Source organism: Tachypleus tridentatus, chromosome 10 (assembly GCF_004210375.1).
Source record: "Tachypleus tridentatus isolate NWPU-2018 chromosome 10, ASM421037v1, whole genome shotgun sequence".
NCBI lineage: Eukaryota > Metazoa > Arthropoda > Merostomata > Xiphosura > Limulidae > Tachypleus > Tachypleus tridentatus.
The window spans coordinates 67,768,784-67,779,979 of NC_134834.1; the positions used below are offsets into that span (position 1 = coordinate 67,768,784).

General features: G+C 32.9%; 1 protein-coding gene across 1 annotated transcript; it reads left to right on the forward strand.

Annotated features, from left to right (window-relative positions):
- Nucleotides 1-10,863, forward strand: LOC143229481 (caspase-3-like). Its single transcript, XM_076461857.1, has 5 exons — nucleotides 1-75; nucleotides 4,047-4,185; nucleotides 5,644-5,834; nucleotides 6,587-6,710; nucleotides 9,642-10,863. The coding sequence occupies exons 1-5, from the start codon at nucleotides 31-33 to the stop codon at nucleotides 9,929-9,931; spliced, it is 789 nt and encodes a 262-aa protein (XP_076317972.1). The 5' UTR covers nucleotides 1-30; the 3' UTR covers nucleotides 9,932-10,863.
- Nucleotides 10,864-11,196: the final 333 nt, after the last annotated feature.

An 11,196-nucleotide genomic window follows, 5' to 3' on the forward strand; every position in this document is an offset into this window, starting at 1 on the left:
GCGGAATCGTTAGAGTTGGAGAGTTACAATATGAGAAACCAGAGAAGGGGAATGTGTTTAGTTTTCAATATTCAGGTAATTAATAAAAGCTAGATCATAGTGAACGTGGTCTATTATTAGTTCAAGCAAGTGACATTTTACGAGATTTCTCTTAAAAAAAAATTGGATTCCAACAAAAATGCAACATTATTTTAGCATACAAAGTTCTTTATTGTTGTATCTTGAGTTTAAATACGGATATTATGTTCCGTTTTCGTTAAAACTACACCACAAATTTAGCTATTGTAAAGTAATAAAAATTAAAAATTAAAAAATTGTGCGTTCGTGTGTACTGCTTAATTCAGAAGTCATTTAGGAGTCAAATAATTAAGAAACGAAGTGTTTGTACTTGTGAGAAGTTACTTAGACTGACTTCCTTTTTATCTAATTTTGTACTTTTGATAAACATGTTGTAGATATAAATGCACATGAGGTATTGCGAAACAGTGACAATGCCAATATTGTGGTTTCATTCTCGGTAATAATCAATAATTTTTTGCCTGTCCCATATCCGCCGTCTATGTGGGAATGAGCCTCTAGGAGACATTTTACATCATTTTACAAATTCTGGGGAAAATGTTCTTACACTAGGACCATGCTAAACAATTTTCCAATTCGATAGTGTTCATTGACTTAGATTCCTGAGAAGAGGCACAATGTTCATATATTATCTTATATAAAATATTCTTATATGAATACCTTTTCGACCTTTAAAAAGTGAAGAAACCTGCTAAATGTGTAATTGATTTTGATCATCTATGATATAGTCCCATATCCATGGAAATAATGTATTTTAACCTATAACCCTTGGCAATTTTTGGTTCAGTTTATTTCATTTCCTATTTTGTACACCAGTGCTAATGACACCGCATACTAATGGCATTTCTGGAGAATATGGTTGTAGATGATCATGAATAACTCCACTGTGATATTGTTACAAGATAGACCTATGATATTTTATTACCACTAACAAATACTTTCCTATCTTTCTGCATTTTCAAATATTTTTGTGAGTCCAGGGACATATCAGTCCTTCTGTACATTTATTCGCTTATCATTATTGGTTTGTTTACTTGTTTTTAATTTTGCGCAATGCTATAATAGGGTGAGTATGTTTGGTGTGATGGGGATAGTGTAGAAAACCCATGTACTAGTTTAAGAATGAATTATGGCCAAGCGCGTTAAGGCGTGTGCTTCGTAATCCGAGGGTCGCGGGTTCGCGCCCGAGTCGTGCCAAACATGCTCGCCCTCCCAGCCGTGGGGGCATTATAATGTGACGGTCAATCCCACTATTCGTTGGTAAAAGAGTAGCCCAAGAGTTGGTGGTGGGTGGTGATGACTAGCTGCCTTCCCTCTAGTCTTACACTGCTAAATTAGGGACGGCTAGCACAGATAGCCCTCGAGTAGCTTTGTGCGAAATTCAAAAAACAAACAAACAAACAAGAATGAATTATTGTGACTAAAAGTGGAAGTAAGGAAGATGTCAACTGTATGTTTTCCAAAGACCTTTCAGAAAAAATTGTCAGTGAAATAGATCCAAAAATCCAAATAAACGTAGTAGAATAGCCTAGGAAAATGTGTTGAGAAAGCAAACGTCTACATTCGTAAACTATTGCAGAGAGAAACAGTAAAAATAAACAACAAAACAAGTAAGTCAGCAAATAAATATTACATAATGGCCAGAAGTCAAATAATTTGAAATGTTAATGAAATAGACAAAAAAAAAAACACTTGTCGTTCGACCATATGAGGGGTAAAAAGAGTCAATAGTATATATATTTTTAGAGGGGCACCAACTATTTTAGATTTCCGACAGCAAAAACGGATTACATTTTTTTAGGAAGATCAGGTTGGTTTGGTTTGAATTTTGTGCAAAGCTATTCATTGGCTGTCTGCGCTAGCCGTCCCTAATTTGGAGTGTAAGACTAGAAGGAAAGCAGCTAGTCATCACCACCCACTGCCAACTTTTAGGCTACTCTTTTACCAACGAATAGTGGGATTGACCGTCACTTATAAATCCCCCACGGCTGAAAGGGCAAGCATGTTTGGTGTGACAAGAATTCGAACCCGCCACCCTCAGATTACAGGTTGAATGCTTTAACCACCTGGCCATGTCCTGCTAAGCAATATGAAAACAAACAATACGCATACAACCCCCTTTCCCAATAATCAAAGTTGAGATAATTGTATCGTGGATAAATGTGAAAGGAATGAGAATGGACTATCTTAAAATTATGGATACAAGCACACCCAGAAAAGATCAACATGGCACCCACAACCTACAACTTGAAGAACAAAGACAAGGCTACATATGATTGCGAACAATCAGATATGCAAAGCATCATAGCGGATGTTGTCAGTTTTACGTAAAACTTATGTTTTACAAAATACTTCTACGATCTGAGTTAGGATTAATAAAAGATCTATGAAGAAGTAGAACATTTGATCATTTCCCACTTAGAAATAGCGCACAACGTTTAAACATCTTTTGCACTTGACAGCAAGTTCTAATGCACAGAAGTACTTACAGAATTATATTCCTCTGAAACACTTTCTAAATCAGACAGTTGAATACCCTTGTGTCATTCGGTTTAATACAATAAGTTGTATGGCGAAGAAAATAATTTAATCACTACAAACATTTATCTTTTGTATCTCGATTAACGAAGGTTTCAAAGGAAACTATTAACCTACAAGGAACATAAAGCAACTTTCACATCAAGGGAGATCGCAACATTATAGCTTTTAACAGCGAAATCAAGAAATAGTCTTTTGAAGATAAACTAGACAATTCGTCATGCTTCGTTCTCTTTGGAAATAACTTTGGCCAACGTAAACCTTTTAAATATTCTATAGATCGTATAGGTATTGTAACCTTAGGTTCGAAATCTGCTACTAATACATTATAAAAAGGAGGAAGAGCAAAAGATGGAAATATGTAGTATACCAGAGACCCTCAAAAGTAATAGCATTATAGGAGGGCAAACACCATTCACTCCACTGTCATTGGACAATTTTATGAAAAAATCTATAACATATTTATTTAAATGCGATATTATGAAATGAGTAACATTACTTTATCCATTAGTATTTTGTTACTGGAAAACAGTATTAGATTTATTTAGGTAAAACATTAGAAGAGTTATATATTTGCTGGTTGGAAGGTAAGAGAGCGTTACTGTTGCTGTAGGGAAAGGCTTCATGATCCACTCTGTTGAACAGAAATTAAGCTTAGCTCTCACATAAGTTGTTAAATAATGTCCATCAGAAAATCGGCTATTATTTTGACGCATGCAATTAGTACTATCAATAATATGAAAGACATATCTTTATTAATTTTGTTTCAGTTTTTCAAGTTAGACCTCTCACAATTACTAATATGTCATTCGTCTTTGTTATGAGGAAGTAGACAAAAATTTAATTTCCTTTTGCTAAAGGAAACTAAAAAGATGAATCTAGCAATAAGAGGATCGGGACTTGTACAAACTTCTCATCCCTCTACTTCCCTTGTTTACTCTAAATAACACCTGATATCGGTCTAACCTATTTGACAACTGCTAGATTAACTTGTTTTTGAAGTATATTTAATCAAAAAGTTCTCAAACCAGTTTTAGGTTCGTATTTCGTAAAACAAGTCTCTTATGAGTTCAGTGTTATCTTTATTTTTAAGGCCATCTTTTTTAAGTCAGTCATGAAGACACTTAGACATATTTGGAATTAGTATTAACATGCTTATTTGTTTTCTTTTTTTTTAGTTAAAGGATTTTGAATACGTTATCACATATTCTACCTACACTTTGAGCAATATTCGAACCAAACAATAGAAACAATAACAATGCAGCTTCTGAAAGTCTAAGTATAAAATTACCAATTGTTTAATATTTCATTTATTAACTACTTGGAAACCATTGTTTTCGATGCAGCTTCGCTCCTGATGAAGAACAAAAATTACTCATGAACTTTTATGAACAGTATTTTGTAATATATTTTATGACTATTTCTATCAGAAATTTGAATCTTTGTGTCCAAGATACGGAGGTGACGTTGATGCAGAAAACTTGAAGAGATGCTTTGGAGCCTTGGGTTTTCAAGTTATGGTTTTCAAAGATTACACGACATTCCAAATTTTTGATACATTGAGAAAAGGTATTGAAAGTTTTTATTTTTCTGTTTACAAGAAACATATCCTTGCATTTATAAATAGTTAAAAAATAGAAAGTTTTGTCTAAATAATGCATATTTGATTTGGTATTCATTTTTGTTTTCCTCGTCACACCAAACATGTTCGTCCTTTCAGCCGTGAAGGCGTTATAAAGTGACGGTCAATCCCACTATTCGTTGGTGAAAGAGCAGCTCTAGAATTGGCGGTGGGTGGTGATGACTAGCTGCCTTCCCTCTAGTCTTACACTGCTAAATTAGGGACGGCTAGCACAGATAGCCCTCCTGCAGCTTTGCGCGAAATTCAAAAACAAGTAAACAAACAATCATTTTTGTTTTCTGTAGTTCATGCCAGTAGAAAAACGTATTATTTGTTTGTTTTAGCGCAATTTGCCCTGTACACTGCAGAAATCTATCTTCGAATTTTAACATTGTAAATCGTTACTTATTTTTGACCCACTGGGAGACAGGTAGAACTGAAAAAGTATGTAATTTCGTTTCCAGTAGCACCTGACCACTGGTAAAAACTGGTATACGCCATTTAACTGTAAAGTTTTCACACGTTATTACTTACAATGTAAAGTTTATCAAATTGAAAGTTATTGCTTTAAAATTTCACTTATTAAAACAAATAACTTGTAAAACATGGAATAATATAAAGTTAATTCTTTTGAATTAAGCACAAAGCTACACGATGGGCTATCTGTGCTCTATCCGATACGGGTATCGAAACCCGGAGTTTAGAGTTGCAAGTCCGCAGACATACTGCTGAGCCACTGGGGGAACATAAACTTAGTACTTGGCTAAAGTTAGGATATCACAAAGTTGTTATATGTGAAACTTATCGTTAAAAGATTGATTTTATTACGCTACAAAATAATTTAGTAAAAACGTTATTCATTGTAATATGAAATTTGAGACAAATGTATTACTTAGTTAAACATTTACTGTTTATTGTTTATTACTCTTACTAAATTTTATACCTCGACGGACAGCAGTAAGTCTATGGATTTATAACGCTAAAATTCAGGGTTTAATTCAATAAATAAACTGCTTATTTTTATTAAAAACGTCTCTTAAAACATAAGAGTTATAGCTTTTGTTCAACACAAATATTATCTAAGAATCGTAATAAAATGGATAAAATCTGTTTCAAGAACAATATCACTGATATAGCATATGCACTCATTTTTCTTGCTTTTAAATAATATTTATTTAAGATTTTCTTTAGCGCTTTGCATTCTAATGCGGTAAAACGATATAAGGTGCAAATAATAAAGCGTTAAAATAATATGAAGTATTTTTATAAGTTAAAGACGACAATAGAAACACGAATGTAAACAACATTAAGATTATCGAAATAACAAGAAAAATCAGATTTCTGTTTCTGTTTACTGAGCACCTAAACAAACGATGGTTTTATACGTTCCCTCTCTAACTTTCTAGTTGCTCTAGCTGATCATACAAATGAAGATTGTTTTGTATGTTGCATTCTAACGCATGGTGGCGCCACGCCTGATGGTAACGAGTATCTTTGTGGTAGCGAAGGGAGCTTTAATTACAACAGATTGTACGATCCTTTTAAAGATAATGTATGCCCTACCCTGCGAGGAAAACCTAAGTTATTCTTTATTCAGGTAAGACAATACAACAGACTTACGTTAAAACGTCTATCAACTTTGTATCAAGTTCTATCTTTTCAGTTGTAATACCGTCCAAGAATAGACTGTTCTCAGAAGATATATGTACAATCGAATACAAGAATCTCATTCTTTCAAATATGTTTCATTATTATGACAAAGAGATAGTAATTCTATGTTTAGTGGACAATTACTTATTGTTGAGAGAACGAGATAATTGATGAGTTCATTTAATATTTGGAGTACTTTGTTTTTTCTCTATTCAATTTGTAACAATTTATATCTCCAAGTATGTATAGATTAATCTCGATTTTCAAGCCGATGTGTTTTATTAAACCTGTGTAACATTGATACAATCAAGTACCATTGATAGGTTCCAGAATCAGTTACAACACAAAACACAGTACTTTGACGCTACATTAATTCGAAGTTTACGTATTTTGATAAAATTACAATTTTAATGTACTTGTATTTGTAAGTATATTTGAAAGTACATAAATATTATGCACAGTTTCACTCATTCTAACATTTTAGACAAGTATATATGAAGAAATCTGTTATTAGGGACAGAAATGTTCCAAAATATAGCTGCAGATGCGGATTTAAAAGAGAGTGGGTGGATATCCGCCATTGATCTATATCAAATATACATTTCTCACTAGCAGCGTAATTCTATATCACACACTCTGTATTTCTGAATACTTTGTCCGTCAACTTTACTGAAAAGTATTTGAACATTTTTAATAAAGGCTTGTAGAGGAACAAAGGTGGACAATGGTGTGAAACTGAAGAAGGGATATGATATGCCAGATCACAGCAATCATTCGATGTTAACAAATCCGGATTTCCTTCTTGCCATTTCTACTGTACCTGGTAAGCGAGCTTAAAGAAAGCTCTATAACTACTATTGCTACACGTCCCTTAGCAAGTAGGCTTAATATGGATTTTTCTCGTTGTCATTTTTACCCTATTCTAATGAGTAGACCTAATAGAACAAATACTGCTTTTTGTCGAACTTTCTGTTGCCATAACAATAAGGTTAGGGCTTACAACACAAAAATCTGAAGTTTGACTTCTGCGACAATTACATCACAGATAGCCCATTGTGTTGTTATCTACTTTACAATAACCACCTTAAAGGACTCTGTTTTGTACTTTGACTAATCTGTATTTATTTGGTAACCATAACTAACACTGCGTTCTCTTTGGAATTGTTCTTGCTAATCATAGGACTAGGCGTGGCTAAGTGATTAATGTGCGCATGTCGTGAATCTGAGGGTTTGCGTTCGTTTGCAGCAGAAACTCTCTTCGTACTTGTATACCGTGGGCATGCTAAAAGGGTCATGGTCAAATCTCATTATCTTGTCAAGCAAGAGTAGACCAAAAATTGATGATGGGTGATGTTTTACTTGCTGCTTTCCCACTAGTCTATCATTAAAAATTAAGGACGCCTTTGCACAATTAACCCTTGCTAAGCTTTTCACATTCCATCACTCTCGTGAGTAGGCCTAATGCTGCTGTTAAGTTTTCTCTTGTACATGTGGCACGTCATGGCCAGATGGTTAAGGCACTCGACTTGTAATCCGAGGGTCTCTGGTTGGAATCCCTGTCACATCAAACATGCTCGCCCTTTCAGCCGTGGGGACGTTATAATGTGACGTCAAACCAATTATTCGTTTGTAAAAGAGTAACCTAAGAGATGGCGGTGGATGGTGATTGTTTGCTCCTTCGTAAGTACAAAACGATATTCTACGTGTGCATCACAGCAGATCCGGCAAACCGTGTTGCACCGGACCAATATTTTGGAATATTAGCAAAAAATTCAACCTCAGATCACCTATTTTTCAGAATTTTCTTGAGGGTATGCCCCCAGAAACCTTTATTTTATCCATAAGACTATGTTATCAATCTTATGCCATGAAATCCTATAAGAAATATAATAAAATCCTGGTATGTATTTTCGATTTCAGTTCGACGTAACATCGAAAATGTTGAACGGTTCTGTGCAAAATGTAGGAAATATGCAATAAGCTAAATGTCACTATTTAATGTAATTTAGACTTAAAAATAAATTACAGGATATTTTTACTAACCCACAAAAGTTATTTTTAAATATCTTAACTAATAATGTTCATATAGATATTTCGAATAACATCAAAAGGTAACGAAAAGTAGAATCGGTTTAACAACTCGAATAATTTCTTTGTTTGTTTGTGATCAAACACAAATCTACAAAGTAGGCTATCTGTTCTCTGCCCACCACAGGTATCGAAACCCTCTTTATAGCACTGTAAGTCTGAGGAATATCTTGATCACAACGAATTTTTTTCTCTTTTAAACTGCATTTGTCTCTAAGGTTTTCCAACTTTATAATATCAACAAGACTACATTTTCTCGAAATATTTCATTGTGTTTACTTAAGTAAGTAACCCTAATATGACATTCTCTGGAGCTTTTTGTTGACATTATTTGTCTCTGACAATTTTTATAGGGTTCTTTTTCAAAACAGAAAAATACAGGTGTTTTCATTTATATACACCTTGAAACATGCAAACGTATGTTGAAAGCTACTAGTGTTATTTTAGTTTCCTCTAGAAAGTTTAGTGGATCTGAGCTGATCGACAAGATGAGATTTTGATAGTCCATTGTATTTGCTTATGTAATTTGAAATCTTGGAAGAACTTGAAAATTATATAAACTACAAAAGAGCTAAACTTGGAATAGCTTAATCTTAACGGGTCTCTTTTTATTAATATCGTGGAATAAATTCTTTTTGTTTTAATATTTCTGTTATTAACTTGAAAACAGAGTCGATGAAAAGATTGGGACGTATATAACGACGAAGCTTTTAGATATAGCTGGAAATGAAGTATTTTTCCTCTTTTATATTGTACACCCGTTAAATCTCTGCCATAGTCTAATCACACAAATATCAAATAGCATTTCTTGAGTTCTAATGTAACTGTACTGCAAGTTTTGATTATAACTATCAGTGATGTGACATCTCTTGCAAATTTTTCAAGTGGGAAACAGATGGAACTGACTATCGAAAAAGTCTGATAAAAATCACGTACGGCTGTGGTTATTTCCAAATTTGGGCGCTTAAACCCGAAACATAGAGGATATTTTTTATAACGCACTGATTTTTTAACCAAAGGTTTAAAAAATGATAAAAAGACATGTACATGATCTAAAACTTTAAAGTAAGTATACTTTTAAATTAATTACTTAGACAATATAAAGTTAGATTAATTTGTTTACACACAAATAATTTTCGAGTTTCGAAAGTCTGTATCATAAAAATGTTACACAATTTTCGTAGGCTAAGTCGTACGGTGAAGGCACTTTTCAAACGATGTAGGAAGCTGTTTAATTACAGAATATGTGTAAGAATTTTTTATATTACTATTGTCTTTCATGAGAGAGCTTTCAGCTAATATATTTATATATATGTATAGTTTTCAGACTTATCTGTAATGCTATTAATTGATTTTTCACATCTTTTATTAACTATTAATGAAAATTACCTTTATTACACATGTGTAAACGCAATTATCGCATATAAATATGCGAAAGTGTAGTAATATTTCTCAACAAAGGCTCAGCAGGAAATGAAGTGTTAGTTCTCACACAAACTTGTAGCGTCAGCTCTGAAAGACAAAAAAGGTTACTGAAGAAACACGCAGTATTATTTCTCACTCTAACGACGGACGTCAGTTTAAATTATTATAGAACTGCCACTAATGTTAAAGTAATTGACCGTAACTTTGACAACTTTATCGATGGTTATATCTATGGTTTCAGGGTACTTCTCGTTTAGGAACACGGTAGATGGTTCCCACTTCATCACAAACTTGTGTGCTACCATAGATAAAAGTCTTAGGAACAACGACGAAGAGCTAGAGCTCATGAACATTCTAAGACAACTAAATCGTAAAATGGCTTATGACTTTCAGTCCAACGTGCCAAATCACAAGAAATGGAGCGGAAAGAAGCAGATGTCGTGTTTCATAACAACGCTTACAAAACAGTTGGTATTTCCTCACAATACCAGCACTCCTTCAAAAGTGAAGTGTATCAGCACGAGTCGATGAAATTATCTAAACTAATTTCGAACAATAAGAAAGTGTATACTTACCAATAACGTAATGCACAAAAGCTTTAAATAAATTAATAGAAGCTTTTAACTAAATATGTAACTTTAGTATAGCAAGGTCTGATAAAACATTTTAGTGTGAGACTTTAAAGTCAAGCTTAAACTTTGTGGGAAAACACCTAATTGATTATTAAATCATATACTTTTTTAAGAACTAGTTAATGTATAAATTTATTATAATTTAATAAACAAACAAATCATTTTTTAAAGCTACGCTTAGTATTTTTTCCTGACTTTATCATTTTTCGCAATAAATAATTTTTTTTATTTTCCTATGGATAATTACCACTGTATGTTTGTATTTCTTGTACATGTTTAACATACTAATGTTCTACTAAACATCATTTGATATGCTATAGAAAATTGGTTATCGTTATTGTTATTTTTAACTTTTGAAAAGTGTGAGAAGGAATACTTAAACTTCAGATTAAATCAAATCAACTAAGGAAATTCTTACTATAAGAAATGAAGATTAAAAGAAATATATCATGTTAAATCACTTAAGCACTCTTTGATGAATAACTAAAACTTAAAAATGCTTAATGAAGATAGATTTCATCGAGTTTGTGTCTTACATCTGTTTTTTGGTTGTTGTTTTTTTGCTATTAGTTATCTTCAAACGATAGACAAACATTTAACAATATGGTATGTTATAACTTTAGAAATTATATAACAGTTTTAAAAGTACAATAAAATTGTTTATTAGAAGACATAAGCTGTTCAGTCTACAAGTTTTGATCACAGTATATTCTCACCATTACCAGGAATTAACCAAGAAGTTATTGTTAGGTTAACGAGTTTCGTAATGTCTCTCTATGTACATACAGTTTGAAATAATACAATGTCATGAAAAATAAAATATACAACAGATAGTTTTGTTAAAGTCTTTTCACGGCCGCCTGGATCGGAATCTTTATTTAGTTATTTATTTGGGTATTTTTAATGATTTCTAATACTTAGTCCCAATTATTTTTTAATAGACAGTGTAACTGAACACGACACCAGTTTATCGTATAGGATATATTTATCATGTGCACAGCCAAAGCAGTGTTTAATTCTCGTCTTGTGATGTCACCTTCGTCATTTTTCAATTTAAAATTCAGATTTCTACTTCTTTGTTCGATGTGGAACAGGCCATTGCACTCGGAATTTTGTGAACGCCAAATTTATCCACTTGTCTAAATTTATCTTTTAATTCACTCA